A 19,571-nucleotide genomic window follows, 5' to 3' on the forward strand; every position below is an offset into this window, starting at 1 on the left:
ATGGTGATTAGTGAAATTTGTTACATACTTCTTGGCTTTTCACATGTTTGTAGTTTTCTTTTATTGAAGTGCTGGTATGAGCAAACCAGCACTAAAAATTCATGTCTCATGTATAAAGTATTAGGGGCATTGGAGTGTGTAGAGACAGTCAACAAGTGCTGGTATGAGCAAAACAACACTGACAATTCATGTCTCATGTATTCAGTAGTAGAGGCAGTGCAGTGTACAGTGTGTAGAGATCAACAAATGGATGCAGAGGTGATAGTGGTAGGTGCTGGAGTCAATGGACTGTGGTGTGCCTATCATTTGGCTTCCCAAGGGATCAAGTCAATTATATTCGATCAGGTGAGAACGCTCCTTGCCACTCTGTGTTTGATACAATGTAATTTCAGTAAATTTCTATTGCTCATGTCTTAATCCTACAATATGATTCCATGTAAGATGTTTCTATAAATAGAATGATATCATGACCAGTGCGGGGTTGATATATGATCCAGTTTCAATGGCACTTTGCAGGTTTCTTCTAAGTTTGATCTTAGTAAAGTCATCTTAAATCAATTCGATTGAATTCATCCATCCCTGCATGCATGTCTTCATAATTTCAAAATGATAAACTGGTTTTGAACAGCCTGTCGTAAGTAACCAAGTCACGTCCAGTATCACTAATTATGCCATCACAACATTGTGAATGATGTGGAAATATATAGGCCTACCTTTATGCAACCGCAATGAATTTCGTGCCACTTCTACATCAGAGAGAGAGAGAGTCTTTATTTTCATCAAACCAAAATACATAACACACGGCAGTGGTGGTGGTACAGAAAATATGCATGCACAGTATTCGGTGTTAGATAGGAATGATCGATAAGACCGTGAGGGTCATCTAGTCTGATCACACCAGCATCAACAGGTACACTTCTAAACAGTCTGGCTGTAAAAAATGTTACGGTGGTTTAAAAAAATTAAATAAAAGAAAAATCACATTGAAGATTATTAGGTATCTTCCTAATGAGCCATCTTATTTGATATATGCAAATGTACGATCAGCGCTAGACTGGTAACATGATTGATGTTTCTTTTAAGTTTCCACTGCCTCACACGATGGGAAGCTCGCACGGTCAATCAAGACTCACCAGATCTTCTATAGTGGATGGAGTGTACGCCGACATCATGCCAGAATGTCATCAAGGGTGGAAGAAATTGCAAGAACTGAGCGGAAGAGAACTGATGCTGTAAGTAAATCTGTATCTTACTAGGACTGGGCAAAACGATATTCATATCCAGCATTTCTATTATTTCTATCCACACACAAAACAATGTATGATGTGAAACATTACATGCAATTAACACATTGAACAGGCAGCAGGACATCAAAACGACCAAGTACGGTGTAATAATTCAACATCCATCGTGTCCTATTGTGAAGATGCCACATGGACATCATTCGACTATGGCCCACATCAACCATCTTCAATTCCTCTAGTCTCAATCTTTCAGCAAACCGATAGTAGTAAAATGAATGAAAGAAATAGCAATATGTCCTCTAATCGGGTAAAGCTGAGTGAATGATGATATGCAACTATTGCAAAATTGCATTGCTCGGCGTCACTGGCTAATCGACGTGAAGGTTGTCAGTCTAAATGTGTCATTTTGAAAGCGCAGATTCTATTTCTTTTCATGGGTAACTTTTATTCTACAAAGATTCTGAACGGCAATACAATCCAGATTGAAAGTACCTCTATCGCCAAATAAAAATTCGTCAACCGTTTATCTATTTAATAGATCTATGTTATATGGCAGACCAATGGGACTCTTCTCGCTTTACAATATCAAAGAAAGGGGTGGTGACGTTGATTCCAGCGTCGATAATTTGAAGAGGTTGAAAATCCAGTACGAAGTGATTGGAGGGGAAGAATTGTCGACAAGATTCCCTGGCTTGTCAAGTGATCATGATTTCAATGGCGTTCTCGATAAAGAAGCTGGGTTACTGAAGCCTGAGACCTGCCTACTAGCCTTGCAGGTCAGTAAAAAAGTCAGTAAAAGTATCTCGTAAAATCGCAATATCGTTCCCAATATCTGTATTTGTTGGAAATATCGGTGTTGGTCAGATTCGATCCAAATTTAACGGCATACCCAACAGGGTTGTGATGACTCGAGTCACGATTTTCCGATGACTCATCTTGACTCGAGTCATTTTCTCAAAATACGGAACGGACTAGACTCTTCTCGAGTCAATCTTTGTATTGACTCGAATTGGACTCGAGTCATTGCGCATGACTCGAATTAGGTCATATGACTCGAGACTCAGACGGCCAAAATCAACATTTTATTGTAATTTCGAAGAATAGTTAAGTAACGACACTATTGGCATTTCGTCTGGTACTTGAAATGCGACCAGAAACTGCTAAAAGCGAGGAAAATTAATATATAATAAATGCGAACCATTCGATATCACCAAACAGAGTTGTATAACAGTGGAACTTGGACTCGACTCAAGTCATAATACCATGACTCGGACTCGACCCTCTGCTTCATGACTTGGACTCGGACTTGACTCGGTGGTGAATTGAAAATGTCTCAACTTGACTCGAGTCAAAACTATAAAAGTGAGAGTGACTTGTGGCTCGAAGCCTTGTGACTTGGTTACAACCCTGCTACCCAATAACGTAATCATTCAACCAATTGATGTTCTCTACCTACAAGAAGCTCTTCAAATATTCGTACAATTGTAATCACCTAGAAGCCATAAGCGCGAAATGTCATAAAAGTCCCCAAACTAGTCAAAGTAGACTGAATTCACTGCTAATCCAACACGACCTAGGGCATTAGCAATTGCCAAAAAGTATCAGGTAAAACCACAATAAGGGAGTATAATCTTCATTTAAATATTGCATATTTGCATTCGCACAAAAAGATAGGCCTCTTCGCTCGATGGACGGCCAGATAATCCATTGAAAACAGGTTATTGCCACTATCATATTAGTATTCCCTCGAAGTCCTCACTAAATAGTAAGAAGGCCAGGAAAGGACGTAGTTTATTTTTGTTCTTGATGTTTTTGCGACATATACACCAACTCATGATACACATACACACGATCTGTGCATATGCATACCCTGAGTGCATGATGTGCATATGCCGCTGGACAAGGAAGGTGCAGATATAGCCTTGTACGGCTTTCTAAGTCTTGCACCACCCCTCCATGCTATCCCAGTAATACGTGAACGCCAAGCTGTGAAGTCATGGATACCAGTGTTACTAATCAGGTCTTTGGTCTAACCCGGACGGGGATCGAACCCACGACCTACCGATGAAGAAGCCGGACGCTTCACCATTACGCTATCTTGTCGGCAGAAGTACGTGTAAAAGTCATAAATTTTGTAAATCGTCATCCAGGCGGGGAAATTAAAATGACAGTGGTGTCTGACCATTCGTCGATCATTGCGATGCTGTGACGCATTCAACGTTCGCCCTGTTTTACCCCACTCTACCCAACTACGGCCACTAATTAGCAGTTACAGAATTGAAATATGTCGTTTTTCATGTTCACAGATAATGCTGACTTTATTGGCGATATTGGCATCAGATCAAAAATTCTAAGATCGGTCAACGACGAATTCTCAGTCGATAATATAGTTTGAGTTGCTTCCACCAAGATAATTCTCTGTGAATGAGTGCTGTCATAGTAAACAGATTTGATGTAAAGTCCATCATCAGTTCGATCATAAGTTGGCCACTCCATAATGAAACACCGATTTTCACTTGTGTGACTCCAATTTCCAATCTCAAATGGTATGCGACCCACGGAAATGGTCTCTATCTTGGCATTGTATGCTACGTTTGAGCTAAGCTCAAGTGGGTAATAGAATAGCCAGAAACACTAAACTACGCGTGTGTTGACTTCGCTCTATTCAACACCCTGGAAAATTACCTTTCAGAATTGTTGATTTTTATGTAGATTCCGATGTCAAATTTAAGTCTTTTCATCACGTTTACCGCTGACCAGTCTCGAGTTTTTTGGCCCTGCAACTACTAGAAAGTGTGTTGTTCGGCCGGCAGTTTCAACGCGCAATTTGTATCTCGGTTGCTTGGCAAAAAATTTTCACACTCGTGATTCACATTATAAGAAGAAAAAAAATCAGAATAATAAACGCTGGCCGATGATCGATTGTATGAACCAAGGGTGTAGGCCCGATGACACGAAAAAATTCCAGATTGCGAGTGAAATTCTTTGCAGTATATCTTTGACCGTGGAGGGATTTGCGAATCGGATTATTTCAATTAATTTTTGAATTTTGTAAATACCTTGTTTTTGCTAACCCTGTTTTACCAGGAGATGTATAGAAAACAAGGTGGGAAAATCCGTGACGCCACGCTGGTGACAGGTATTCGAGCGGTCGATGATTCAAAGGTGCAAGTGAAGACTCGGAACAAAGTCTACACTTGCAAATCGGTGATACTCACGTGCGGGCCTTACATCAATCACCTGCTTTCCAGCGTAAATCTCAAGCTACCCGTGGAAGTAGGTATTCCGATGGTTGCAATATTTGACTATGTAGCTGTATCACCTTGATTATTTCCAGATGTGGTCAAAGTGGTCAACGTAGTTGCTCGAGTGGAAGTAGAATTAATGCAGTAAATTTCCACTCAATTACCAGAAGAAACAGCAATAATTTCATTACCAAATTACGTCTAGCGGAGGTAGAAAATTAGTGATGGGAACAGTACTCTAGTGGTATCAAATATTAGATTTGGTCGTTGAGTGGGACACATATTATCAGCTGTCAGTCAGAGCTGGCTACTTCCGAGATTGCATGATGTATCTTCGAGACCTATGCAGAATGACTAATGTCGCCAAAATAGGTAGCCTACCGGTACAGTCTTAAAAATTTGATCAAGTAATGCAAGCTTATCCCAAAACTACTTCGTACGTTAAAAATGAAAAGTGTAAAAGTAAGTAGTTTCGTCTAAAAAACTGTTCTGGTAAATATGAAAGTAGATGTAGTCCAAAGACAACTTGAGCAAGTGGGCAAAATGTATCAGAGTTCGCTACTCCAAAACTGTAGGGGTTCTTCGTCTGTCCACCTCTGGGCTTAGTATCTCTTTGTCAGGGTCACGTTTTAAGCACTGAGGGGAGTGACTATAATCCAAACCTTGGCATTGTGCGGCCGCCGACTCGATTCTGACCCCCTGCTATAATTCCGTCTTCCCTGGCGTAACGATTGTTTCACAGTCTATTTGTTCTCTTCCAGCCAGTGAGGGCCCTAGTTTACTACTGGACGGATAAAACACGCCGCAAGTACGATTTGTGCAGCGGTTTTCCCGGAACCGTTTTACACCCTCCTGGGAAAACGTATCTCTACACGTTACCGGTATACGAATACCCGGGTCTCATGAAGGTGAGAGGTCAAAATAAATTCTAGTTGTTTTTGCAGTGGCTGTTCTAAGATCAGATGTGTTTCTGTTGGTAGATGTGTAGACGAAATTGAGTACCACATATTATGACGTCGTGACAGTAATGATCCCTTGAAAAATTCACATATAAATATGTAGGGTTACCATATTTTAGAATCGGGAAATGATTGCAAAATCATAAAAGTTAGTGTACCTAAACTGAAAAGAGCTGATTTTGATATATTCACTGGAAAATTGTTGTGTTGACTAAAAAAAGACGATCATTTCAACTCGACTCCCGAATTACCCACTTTTTTACGTTACTTTTATGGTGTCGACTAAAATAAAATTAAAAAAAGGTCATCAGTTTCACTCGACTTCCGAATGACCCGCTCGAGCGTTCGAATTACCTGTTTCACGTCATTTATGCCGATTTTCAGTTGGCACTGTCTATTAACCTAGCTGTGAAAGCTGTTAAGGAGAACGAATTGCCAAAAAGGAGGACATTTAGGCGTCCCCGGAGGACATTTTCCGTTTCCTCGAAAAAGAGGACAGCCCTCCTAAAGGAGGACTCTGGTAACCCTACAGATATGTATCTTTTATGCTGCAACAAGGAAAATGATGCCAGTTGCACGTCATTCAAAATAATTTTGTCACTATTTTGTAGCGCTTTGTGACCATCATGTGGGCTGATCACTACTTGACGGAAGTCGACGCTTCATGGATATTTGTAGCATTGTGCAACATGTTTTTCAATACTTAGCTATTACTAACTGAGCTTTCGAGGCTTTGTGGTGGCAACGGAGTATTGAAACTAATATTCCTATTCATCCTTGTGTGTTTAGTTACTCGAAAAAATTGACGCACACTAGTCGAGGTAAATTCGCGTACCCTGAACTGTTTTCCAAACCCTAGTTGGTAGGAATGGAAAAATCAGATCTTAGTCGCACCGATTCAAATAGAATCGTTATATGACGTGATAGCGTAATAATAGTGAAGTGTCCGGCTTCTTGATCGGTAGGTCGTGGGTTCGATCCCCGGTTGGGTCAGACCAAAGACCTGATTATAGTACCACTGGTATCCATGACTTCCCTGCTTGGCGTTCACGCATTACTGGGATAGCATGGAGGGGTGGTGCAAGACTTAGAAAGCCGTAAAGGCTATATCTGTACCTTCCTTGTCCAGCGGCATGGGCACATCATGCACTCATGGTATGCACAGATCGCGTGTGTGTGTATGAGTCGGTCTATATGCCGCTGAAAAACGTTAACCCCAAAATAAACGACGTCCTTTCCAAATTCGTGATGTTTTTGCGAAGTCCTCGATTAAGTTTTGCCTACTGACACAACACAACTTATTGAGAAGACTTGACTTGACGAGTCAGTTCCGAAACCTGCCTGAATTGACTTGAAAAATTTAGAAATTACTTTTTGACTTGAATAAAATTTTCTATGACTCGAAGATAGCGTCATATTCCCATCACTACCTCGTATAATGAAATATCAACCGTTATTTGTTACTGCGTGACCAACTCCGATTACAATGTTATCGATATGAATTATGCATAAGAATGCGAAAATCCTTACATCTGCCATGCGAGCGCGGCCAAGTTAATCAGATGTGTCCAACAAACATTATTTGCTTACTGTCTAGTCTTATATGAAGATATGCTGATTTACAGTTCAAAGTTTTCAGAACATGTTGAATAAATTCGATTCTATGCAGATAAATTTATCAATGAAGCGAAGTTATCTGAAAAGTTAACCAAAATCTCGCTGGATGATTACAAATGCGTCATCATGTACAGTTGTACATAAATAGCATAATGGTGAAGCGTCCGGCTTCTTGATCGGTAGGTCGTGGGTTTGATTCCCGGCCGGGTCAGACCAAAGACCTGATTAGTGACGCTGGTATCCATGACTCCCCCGCTAGTCCAACAGAGCCCGTGTCTTATGGATCCCATTACATCATACATGTGGAGGTGAATGCTATATTTTACAGATATGCTACCATTGCGAGGCTACGATAGATCCGTATCAAAGAGACAAGGTTTCTCCTGAAGACCAGGCCGCCGAAGACGCCAAGTTGGAATGGCTGAAATCGGAAATTGTCAAATACTTTCCAGATATCGATGCAACCGATCCGGCCGTCACTGAAGTTTGTATGCTTACGGTAAGTAACGATCGCAATGAGTGTGTCCGGTAGTTGTCGGACAGCACTGCTACATTTGAATTTATTGTTACGTTCCATTTTTTTCAGGAATCGATCGACAAAGATTTTATCATCGATTTTCATCCGAAGCACAAAAATATTGTTATCGGAACGGGATTTTCCGGTATGACCCCACTCTGAATCCCAAAATAATATCGTATCAAAATCCACGTCCATTGGACCTCTAACGAAAGGCCAGTATTAAAACTGCAACTGTGAACTATTTACAAATCTAACTGCATTGCAACTGCAATTTATCAGATCTGTTCTTATTCTTGACTTATCTCGATATTCAGAATTTGACCCTGGTTGTGCAGTTACAAAATTGTTACAAAATTATCACAGGCTAAGTTGCATATACACCGACTCATGATACACATACACACGATCTGTGCATATGCATACCATGAGTGCATGATGTGCATATGTCGCTGGACAAGGAAGTGCAGATATAGCCTTTGCGGCTTTCTAAGTCATGCACCACCCCTCCATGCTATCCCAGTAATGCATGAGCGTCTGACCCGGCCGGGGATCGAACCCACATCCTACCGATCAAGAAGCCGGACGCTTCCCCATTACGCTATCTTGTCTTCTAAATCCATGATTGTTTATGTTATTATCGTAATTCTAACTTTTCTTATATATCAGGAAGGGGATTCAAAACGGCACCTGTAATCGGACGAACGCTGGTAGCTATGGCAACCGGGAAACCCCAACCCTACAAAATGGAGTCCTTCTCGTTGAAGAGATTTCGGGACAAAGCCAAACTATGATGTTCTAATTTTGTGTCTCAGTTGTAAATTGTGATACAGTGTATTTGATTATCTGTTCTTCTATCTGAGCGTGGTATTTGTGCTTTACCTATAACGATATGATTTTGATAATGTGTGCAATATGTGTATTTTTCATATTCAAGCCCAAGGCTGGTCGGTACCAAAGTACTACTGCTCTTCAGGAGTATTAAAGTAGGTTGTGTCTACTTGCATCTCCATGTTTGAACACTTGCCAGATATAATTCACCTTAGAGATCAAATTGAACTATTTACTCATTATGCTGCTTCCTACCTACGTTGTGTGAAATTATGTGACGATTTTGACAGATCGTAGGAAAATGAATACATAATAATTAAAATACTTTGAATGGATGCAGACGTCATCGTTGTCGGTGGGGGCATTGTTGGCCTGTGGACGTTGTATGGCTTGGCTAAGCAGGGTGTCAAGTGTATTCTATTCGAACAGGTAAGAGTAATGATTTAAAATCTATCTTGGACAGAGTCGTACTGTAATTTTTCACTGAGGCAGTCAGTAAGAAACTCAGCTGGTCAAAGTAGTCGGCATTCTTAGTCGGACAGAAGCAACACATGAATTTCTACACAATTACAGGTAGAAGTGACTTCCAAGACATCAAAACTACTAAAAAGTGGCAGTTCCGAATTTAAGTACGACAAGTACTTGATTAGTGTAAGAAACTTAAAAAGCAGAGTTAGTCGGGATATCAAATACTTTTGCCACTCAATTTCACATATAAAAGTTTTCTTCCGGACTGAATTCGAAGTAATCTAGCCCAAAATGACTTGTGAAGTGGTAGAGGTCTCAAAACATAAACATAAAGCAGTTTTGGAGCTTTTCAAGACAAACAAACTTTTATAATTGATTTGTAATGTCTAAAATAGTATTTAGAGCCATTCCAAGTGTCGATCTCTCTGGCAACCTGCATAGGGCTAACCTTGTTTATGTCGTCGAGTGTGTCATATACCGTGATTTGAATGTGACATTTTCTCTAGTTTCCGTACCCACACACCCGAGGTAGCTCACATGGACAGTCGAGAATTGCCCGTTACATATACGCCGAGGAGGAATATGCTCGCATGATGCCGGAAGCCTTTGATATGTGGAAAGAACTGCAATCGGCATGCAGTCAAGAAATCCTGACGTATGCACGTATTATAGGTCTAAATACAATTAGGCCTGATGTAAAGTTAAGGACAGTTTAGCAGCTCAAGCTAGGGTCAGATCATGTCAGGTGGTCCAGAAAAATTTCAACTTATGCCCCCACCATCTCAGATTATCATGGAAATTGGTATGCTTAGAAAACTTTTCTTTCTGATTTCAGAAAAACAAATTTTATGAAAATCGGTCAAGTAAAACTGAAGATGTGGCCGTTCAAAAATTGCTGTTTTTGTGATCGCTCAAGCGGAAAAAATGTCATGAATTTACACATGTTATTGAAATCTGCTATATTTTGGTCAAATTAGGGCTGTTGAGGGTGACACTTTCACACTTGTTCATTTACATCCTACTTGATACTTTGCCCCCTTCTTTGACACCTGGGGCTGCATAGTCTGACCTTTAACCCCATGATTCTGTTCGCGTCTTCGAAAATCGCTCACGCGTGACGTCATTTTTAATTGCAAATTTCTTTTGACCAAGAGGTGGTGTCATCAAGTGTAAGGTGTCATTGGAAAGCTCCTGATAAGGACTTTCAGAATCAACTATAACATTCCTCGCTATAGAATCATTACATACCATAAGAGTGTCATGAAACTAACCTGCAAATAACATGTTTTAATTGAAGATCTCACCTTTCTCAACATGACACAAACTCTGTAAAACAACTAATTTTACTTTTATTCTATATACAGTACCTATTGTACTACACACAAGGTAGTCAGTATAACTCAGAACAGATAATTGCCGACATAAATTATGCTGGAAATAATTTTTGGAAATTGAAGAAAAATTTGCTACACAGTTTGAGGTGAACACACAGTACTTCAAAAATGAATCAGAATTCACAACTAACGCAATGATAAGATGCAATATTTTATGTATTCTACACAATACATTTGGGCAACGATCAGCACTAAACAATGAAATGGACAATAACAACGAAAATCAATGTCAGCGGGTTGGTAGATTTCATTTTATGGTGAGATATCAACTATGCACTTGCACATATCAGATATATATATTTATCTTTGATGATATGTCTTCCAAACTTCTTTGACTTTCAGTGTTGTTTATACACACTCTTTTTGATGCTAACTCGGTCTTCCAACGCCGGCATCATCCTATTGTTTTTGCTGTTTCAAAAAAACTTCACAACTTTTTCAATTTTTTTATCTGAAAGCATCTTCCATTTTTGTGGTGGTGGCTAAGAATAACTCCAGTGTCTTGTTCTTGCTGTTTCGCATCTCTCAACAACCTTCCACTTACTCCAAAAATTTCCGAGATTTTCATTCTTGACCAATTGTTAAAATTTGAATTTTTTGAGGTCTTGTTGAATTAGGGCTATTGTTTTTTCTTATATTTTTGATACGATATTTCAAAAGCAACTTCATTTTCATATTCGTCTTTTCCCGTCCCTACAAATTCTTGAATCTCATCAACATGTAAAACCTTGGCAAGCTTTGTTTCAACATCGAGATTCAATTCTTGCATTTTTCTTTTTCCGTATCTAATTTTTCGATTTCCATAAAGAGAATGCAGCTTTACTGGCGATTCACCAACAGCATGAAGACTCTGATATGTGCATTGTTAATATCTCACCATAACATGAAGACTACAATGCATGAGATATTGCATCTTATCATTGCGATAGTTGTGAATTCTGATTAATTTTTGAAGTATTGTGTGTTCACCTCAAACTGTGTACCGTAGCAAATTTTCTCCATTATTTTAAAAATATCTCCCAAAATTATTTCCAGCATAATTTATGTCAGCAATTATCTGTTCTGAGTTATACTGACTACCTTGTGTATAGTACAATAGGTACTGTATATAGAATAAAAGTAAAATTAGTTGTTTTGCAGAGTTTGTGTCGTGGTAAGAAAGGTGAGATTTTCAATTGAAACATGTTATTTGCAGGTTACTTTCATGGCACTCTTATGATATGTAATGATTCTATAGCGAGGAATGTTATAGTTGATTCTGAAAGTCCTTATCAGGAGCTTTCCAATGACACCTTACACTTGATGACACCACCTCTTGGTCAAAAGAAATTTGCAATTAAAAATGACGTCACGCGTGAGCGATTTTCGAAGACATGCGCAGAATCAAAGAGTTAAAGGTCAGACTATGCAACCCCAGGAGTCAAAGTAGGGGGCAAAGTATCTAGTAGGATGTAAATGAACAATTGTGAAAGTGTCATCCTCAACAACCCTAATTTGATCGAATTATGGCAAATTTAAGTTACATGTTTATATTTCTGACAATTTTTCCGCCTGAGCGATCACAAAAATGGCAATTTTTGGACGGTCATAACTTCGGATTTAGTTGACCTTTTTTGTTGAAATTTGGATTTCTGAAATCAGAAAACAAAGCTCTGTAAGCATGCCAATTTTCATGATGTTTCGAGATAGTTGGGATATGGCCTGGACCAAGTGATATGATATTACCCGCTAACCAGATGTTTAAAGATTTCTGCAATTGACTAATATCAATTTTCATTCAACCGTATATGTAGCCATCGAGTTTACTCAAAGAAAGTACAAATACTGCTGCTACAAATCGTCGCATGATATTTTTATCTGCCTTATAAACTCATTGGTGCTGTACTTGATTCTGAATAATCATCATTATTTTATTTTTAAATCAATACACCAAAGATTGTGATATAATGATGGATAGGACAGTGTCGAAACGACGTTGAGTAGACACCCACCTTGCCCTGCAACATTTAAAGTAGGAGGCATGCACACTGTATTTAAGAAACGCTAACATAATAGGAAGTGACAAAAATCAATGCTGCATGTATCAGTAGGCAAGCTCTAGGTAATCTTGAGGGCTGACTGGTATTGAATCGAACAAAATGTAGACTATTTAGTTTCATTGCAACATTCATTAACATTCGTAAAAGCTTTTCGAGCGACTTCGCTGGTGCCCCTGTCAGGTTTGATTGCTATTTTGAAATCTGATCTTCGAATATGATATAATAATTACTTCTGTCGTCATAATTTGCTCGATTTTATCATTTTTACTTACATTTGTATTGACAATCATTACCGAATAGATTCGTTTGAAAAGCTTTAAAGAGTGTGATTATATAATATATATATTGCATTAAACCTCGCATCAGTTTGGTCAATTCTGCAAAAGCTGTATGTTTGTCAATGTTTCTGTGAATAGCGTGTTTTATTCCAGCAGTATCTGTAAATTACAGAAAGCTCGGAGTTTTGAGAGTGTTCAACATGTACAAAAACGAAGGCGCCGTTGCCTTCTATCAAAATCTGGACCAGATGGATCGATACGCTCCGGACGTGGAGATAATTCCTGGCGATAAAATCGAAACCCGTTTCCCAGGACTGAAATTCGACTCCAAACATAAAGCAATTTATGACGAAAACGGAGGATTGATGAAAGCAGATAAATCTCTGGAAATATTGAGGGTGAAATGGATTTTTAGTTGGACACAGGTTTGGGCAGGGAGGGTCTTTTTGACCATTTTAGGCTGAAAAAGATTACAAATTGCCAATAAGGCTGACATTTCTTGAAAAAGGAGGGCGTATGGTAACCCTATGTAATTCCCGCAAAGACTTTATTATCACCCTAATTTTGAATAAGTACGGACAGCACCTACAAATGAATATTATATTGATATTGAAATGAACCCGAATATTCTCGGCTGACACTCGTAAGGGTAATCGTCAGCAACTAGTAGAGAATTGGAAATCGAATGGAAATGTCATGCCGGTGACGTCATATTTTGTGATACGATTGCTGATACGCATTACAGAATGTTCTTCCCAATTTTCTGCTGGTTGCTGACGATTACCCCTTATGAGTGTCAGTCGAAAATATTTGGATTCATTTCAATATGAATACACTATTCAATTGTATATTGAAGTTCTGTACCTTCAAGAAGCTCTTAGAACCTACAAAGCATTTAAGTCTTGCTGGTTATTGACAAAAAAAGCATAATAATAATAATTCACCTGTAACTCGGGTAATATTCATTCATGATTCATATTTTATATGGCAATGCAGAAGTTATGCAAAGACAACGGCGCTCGAATATCTGAAAGTGAAGAAGTCTTATCAGTCGCTCATATCAACGATAACAAAGTCGAAATCGAAACCAGCAAAAGAACCTATTTTTCGAGATCTGTCATACTCACTTGCGGAGCCTATACCAACAAGCTGCTACGTAGCTGTCAACTGACATTACCTCTGAAAGTGAGTAGTTTGAAATCTATGACTTGGATGGCGCTTACGGAGCCGATGAAAACTACTCAAAAACAGTGGCTCTCACTACTTGAATCATCAAAATCGATACTCGTTTAGCTTCATGTACTCAAATCGCTATGAGCAGCATTACTTGTGACTGATTCGGTGCAGGCATCTTATTCAAATTACCGTTTCTGCCTCTGAGAAGCTTGCACGACTTGATGTCTCACAACAATTTTGAAGTAGGAATACTGAATAGTAACTAGGCAACGTATGCTTACCTTACAGGTGATGAAAGCTGATGTGCTCTACTGGAGAGATAATAGTCAGTCCGCATGCTATTCGTTTAGCAATGGTTTTCCTGCAGTCAGCTATTCAGGTCACTACTCTGTGCCATCATACGAGTATCCCGGACTTGTGAAGGTAATAATTGTAGGCGTTTATATTTAGGTATGACAGTTTGAGCTTGGTGAAATGATATTGATGCTAGATTCCAAAGAGAGAATAGTCCGCAGCTTGAACAATCTAAACGGTCGATAATTTGAACTAAATTTACCAATGGTATGCCCCAAAATCATTTGACCGGGGGGACAGCGAAGTGCTTACTATACGTGGAGATGGTCTGACTTTTTTTTAAATCCTAATCCCAAATTAATGTGCAGATCTTGAGTCATAATCCCACAATGACTAAAATTTCTTGGAGAGTCGCACGAAAATTGAATTCATGAATTCCAAATCTATATAGAGACACATATCAAGTATTGCCTGAAAATATTGAGTGGAATTGGAAGTAGTCTAAAACCAACCTGTCGTGTAAGTAGTTCAATTAAGCAAAACTACTAAGTACGGCAAAATAGTAAAATACTATAATGAAGATCTGTACCTCCAAGAGTCTCCTCAGATACTTGATTTCCTTTTTTCAGCTTTGCCACTATGCGATCACAGCTATCGATGTGGAGAAAGTTGAGCGATCGGCCACGGATGATCTCGAAAAGGAAAGATTGGATGAGTTTAAAACTGTAATATCGAAACAGTTTCCTGATATTGACGCTAGCGGACCTGTATTGATGGAACCTTGCATTTTCACGGTAAGCGACATTCGTCATTATAATGGCACAAATACCCGTTTATCTACAAGATGAGATGAGGCGCTCGTTGCATATTTCAAGGCCACTTCAAGAGTTATGCTTTTTAAGCATGTATTTAGGGCTTCAAAAATCCTCGGTCAGATGTCTGAACTTGCTGTCCTGGAGAGGGTAACATGAGACACACTGTGTTTAAGATGGGACATCAAGCAATTTTTGTTCGTTACAACATCAAATAATGAATCAACTAGTAACATCATGAATGAAATTTAATAATCATGAAATAATTCACTTTTAAAACGAATTTGTACATCATGCATAATTTTAAACGCCACCAAACGCAAATTATTCATGGGATCCTGTATCAATAAGAGTTACGTTTTTGTTTTGTCTCGTACTGGCACATCTGGCCAACTACTAGACAACTACTCTATTATATGTGCTGTGAATAATTAGAATTTTTAATATTTTGAGGCTTTCAATGGAAAATTCTTCTGATAACCATGTTTCAACTTTCCCCATGGTTTTGTCTTATCTTACCCCGCACCTCCATTATTGAAACTTCAATAAAGACTTCCGTCTATTTCTTTTCAAAGGTAAGTGCATGATAACACTGCTAATATTGCTCTCTTACGACTCCCGTAATTTTATAATATGAAACATTATGATCGGTATGCCCTTTCAACGGAATGGCATTGAGTGATATACTTGTAAACGGGAACCTATGTAGTCCATGTATCTTTTGCTCGTAGAGAACGCCAGACTGGGGATTCATCATCGATCGTCATCCACAGTACTGCAATATAATCATCGGAGCTGGCTTTTCGGGTACGCCATTTACTTGCGTATTTAGTGTCTTATTAGTATAGGCTGTCAAAGTAGTCATCATTGCTACTGAGATAGAATTGATACTGTAAATTATACGAAATTACATGTGGAAGTCGCAATTTCCCTAAACATGCGAAAACTACTTCCAAGTAAGATTCGAAAGTGATATCCAAAAAGTGCAGAAATAGGAGGTTTCAAAAAGTCAAGCTGGTTGAGTTCGTAGTTTCAATAATAATCAGTCACAGGTGCCTTATTTTTAAATTTAAAGATGCATCATTGGTTACACCACAAAATGACTAATGAAAATGCAGATAAATGGACTTTTCCAAAAAATATTCAGCTCCCATGATACAGGGGCTCATTTCATTCAGTTTCATCACAATTTAACTGAAAAAAGTATTGTAAACCTACCTCAAAACAATTTTATACTTTACAAAATCCAAATTGTAATTAAATATGTAGTTTTTTTTCCAAAGTGGATACAGTTCCAGTAATGAACCTGAATATTTTTGGCTGCCCTCGTCAGGGGTAATTGTCAGCAACTAGAAGAGAATTGAAAAAATACTTTGTATATCAACTGATCAACAGTCGTATCATCAACAGAAAGAGTTGGTGTGTAGTTTTATAATACTAGCCTACATGGAGCTGAAGCCATCTGTTCCAATCTATAAGCCGATAACGTCATATAGAGTGATACGGCTGTGGATATGCAAGATACTTTTGATTTGAAAGTTTGGAACTCATGTCCAAATCTAATCCACATTATAAAATGATCGCTAGACTAAATCTACTCTCAAAACCGTTTACACGATTACTTGCAGAAATTTAAGATTTAAATTCCATTTCTGCTCGAGTAGCCGGCAACTTTTATCGTCAGGCTCTGATTTTTGCAGGACACGGTTTCAAAACGGCGCCGGTCGTCGGAAAGATGCTCGGAAAAATGGCTCTAGGCCAAGAGTTTTCCCATTGCCTCAAGCCATTCTCCATCAGACGTTTCAACGCAAAACTTTGAGCTTCTATCCAGTGTTGGGATGACTCGAGTCATGACTTGACTCGAGTCAGACTCGAGTCACCTTTTCCGTATGACTTGACTTGACTCGAGTCACTTTGCTAAAATGACTTGACTTGACTTGACTCGGCGTATCAAAAATGTGGATTGACTCGTGACTCGGAGCAAAATTCACGAGTCAATTTCAAGTCATCAAGTAATCGGTGTCGATAAAAATCATTGTATCTTGCATATGGCCGTATTGCTCGCGAAACGCTCGTGTAACCCGCGAAAGCGACCAATCATTCAATGATCTTGCGTTTCACTGTGCCTTCATTGTTCTTTCTCAAATAAATTGACCGCAAACGAAGTGATCGAAGCTTATAGCTTACGATGTCGTAAACTAGTATAGTAAAGTCATTTAATAGTAAAATGTATATTTCTGTTTTCTATTCTTACCTTAACCAAACCTCTTGGTTTACTGAAATTGAATTCGAATATAGTTTATATAGTCATCAACCATTGGCGTAGGCTCGAATGTTTGTAAAGTGCATCTTATCAATTCGTTTCCTCATTCTCTATTTTGGCTGGTAACTATAAACTGAGGCTATGCAATTACTTACGTAGTTTAGCAGTTCTAGGTATATGTGAGCGATACAGCGTCTTCTTGCGTGTATATTTAACTCTATATTCGTTCATTGGTTCAGAATCAATAACCACTCAATATGTATTTCAGACAGCCAGCAAACTGAAATGACAAAATCATGCCTCATACTTCGAAAAGTCAACTTGACTTGAATTGTGACTTGACTCGTGACTTGACTTGACTTGACTCGACTTGACTCGAGTCACCTCCAAAAATCGAGTGACTTGACTTGACTCGAGTCACTTTCGAAAATCGATTGACTTGACTTGACTCGAGTCAAAATGTGCAATGACTCGAAATGACTCGTGACTCGAAGGTAGTGACTTGATCCCAACACTGCTTCTATCGCAGTGGCTGTTAACCGGACGGCACCCAACAGCACGAGGGCCTAAGTCAATTATTGTGGGGCTTGCGTGCCGTGTAACTTATCTCAAGCTTCAACTCGGGACAGTTGACGGACAGTTTTTTATTGAACACAATAATCCCAATCAAATTATAATGCATTTTGCGGCAATATGATCCTCGGGGCTCCTCTGTATCATCCAGTCAATCGGGCTGGGCACTATGATTCAAGTCTTAATCCTAATGATTTGAGTCGAGCAGTGAGAGATTATTTTTTCAAGTACGAAAATTAAACCCCCCTTGCCAATAGGAGTTAATGTATCAAAAAAGACATAATTTCCTAACTATTTTCCATTTAAACATCGATTGGTAGTACAAAGCAATTCGCGTTAATGGAAAGGAAATATCTATTGGGTCGTGATCACGTCCCACAGCATTGTCACATGTGCCATGAAATAGGTACAGTCGATAAAATACTAATTTATCTTTAATGTGATGTAGAACCACGGTTGTAACAAAGTCACAAGGTTCCGACTCACAAGTCAATGTCACTTTTATAGTTTTGACTACTGTAGTCAAGTTGAGTCATTTTCAATTCACTACCGAGTCAAATCCGAGTCCAAGTCAGCTAGTAAAGGGTCGAGTCATTATGTTCACTGTTCAGTTTTCAGTTTTTTCAACTCTTTCAACTCTGCTCGAGTGATATAGAATGGCTCGCATTTATAATATAATTTTCCTCAGTCTTAAGTTTCTGGCCCTATTTTCCTATTATCTAGAGACACATAGACGAAACATCAGTAATATGGTAACTCTACTATTCTTCAAAGTGACAATGAATTGTTAGTCTTGTCCGACTAGTCTCGAGTCATATGACTTGGTTCGAGTCATGCACAATGACTCAAGTACGAGTCGAGTCAATACAATAATTGACTCGAGTCTAGCCATTTTACGCATTTGAAAAAATGACTCTAGTCAAGTCGAGTCATTACAACCCTCACGATTCCAGTACCCGAATCTGATCCGACTATATATTATAATGATTTGAGTGACCTAGTCAGAGTTAATTATTTTTGTCTAACGATCACATGTCCAGTGTACTTTCTTATCCACAACAACATGACCATCGCTTAGCAGTGTTCGACGTAAACATGTCAAAATTCGTGACATTCAGATACTGTCACTGGGTAAATGTATTTTCCTGTATTCTAATTGCATGTCAGGTTATTTCTTCTTTTTGGTCGTCAATTTCAATGTGGTAACGATTACTTCTGCAAATTAAATGAAATCAATATAAGTGAATAAAGCTCACCACTTTCCTGCAGCGTCCTCAGTGTCATGCATGTTTCATTAAGTAGCAATATCGTTATACGAACTCTTATCATAGCCCTTTCTCAAGATGAAGACCCATTGTTGCAGATACTGTTATCTTTAAACATGCAACCCGTGTGTTTGGTCTTTGGTGTTCTCATGCAATTCCTATTCTAGTCATACTTTGCTTTACTGTGATAACCTCTTCAACATCCTCCAATCTGTTTATTACATTGCATTGTGTCTTGTTTATCATATTGTGTATTGTGTGAGGATGAAAGTAATGGTACTGTTCATCATGGTTATGATTATGAAAACCTGCCCATTCCAATATTATCAGCCTTCTCAGTTCAGGAAAGGCTATGATCAGAGCATATAAATTTGAATGCCTTTTTAGCATGAATGCAGCACTTCATCTGTATTATTTCAAATTCTGAACCATATTTCACATCGACATATCGAATGGCCCCATATTGTGTCGTGGTCGTTGTCTCTTGAATCTGCCAAACTTAAAAAAAATTAAAAGATGTAAGTGTTGTGACAGTACCTGCCGCTCCGTACGTTTGCCATATCTATTCATGCTGCAATTTATTGCAGAGTGTAGCC

The 19,571-nt window shown here is 38.8% G+C and overlaps 1 protein-coding gene across 1 annotated transcript; it reads left to right on the forward strand.

The window, feature by feature from the left end:
• On the forward strand, positions 1-19,500 carry LOC145435405 (uncharacterized). The gene is made up of 17 exons (XM_080312681.1): positions 1-345; positions 1,084-1,232; positions 1,801-2,020; positions 4,332-4,520; positions 5,251-5,397; positions 7,394-7,564; positions 7,652-7,727; positions 8,252-8,373; positions 8,744-8,842; positions 9,388-9,536; positions 12,765-12,990; positions 13,589-13,777; positions 14,057-14,191; positions 14,692-14,856; positions 15,606-15,681; positions 16,575-16,706; positions 17,667-19,500. Exons 1-16 carry the CDS (start codon positions 1-3, stop codon positions 16,691-16,693), a joined length of 2,577 nt encoding a protein of 858 aa, XP_080168807.1. The 3' UTR covers positions 16,694-16,706; positions 17,667-19,500.
• The last annotated feature ends 71 nt before the right edge of the window (positions 19,501-19,571 follow it).

The sequence above is a fragment of the Botryllus schlosseri genome, chromosome 3 (genome assembly GCF_051294905.1).
Source record: "Botryllus schlosseri isolate E-star chromosome 3, Bs_hap1, whole genome shotgun sequence".
In the NCBI taxonomy this organism is placed as follows: domain Eukaryota; kingdom Metazoa; phylum Chordata; class Ascidiacea; order Stolidobranchia; family Styelidae; genus Botryllus; species Botryllus schlosseri.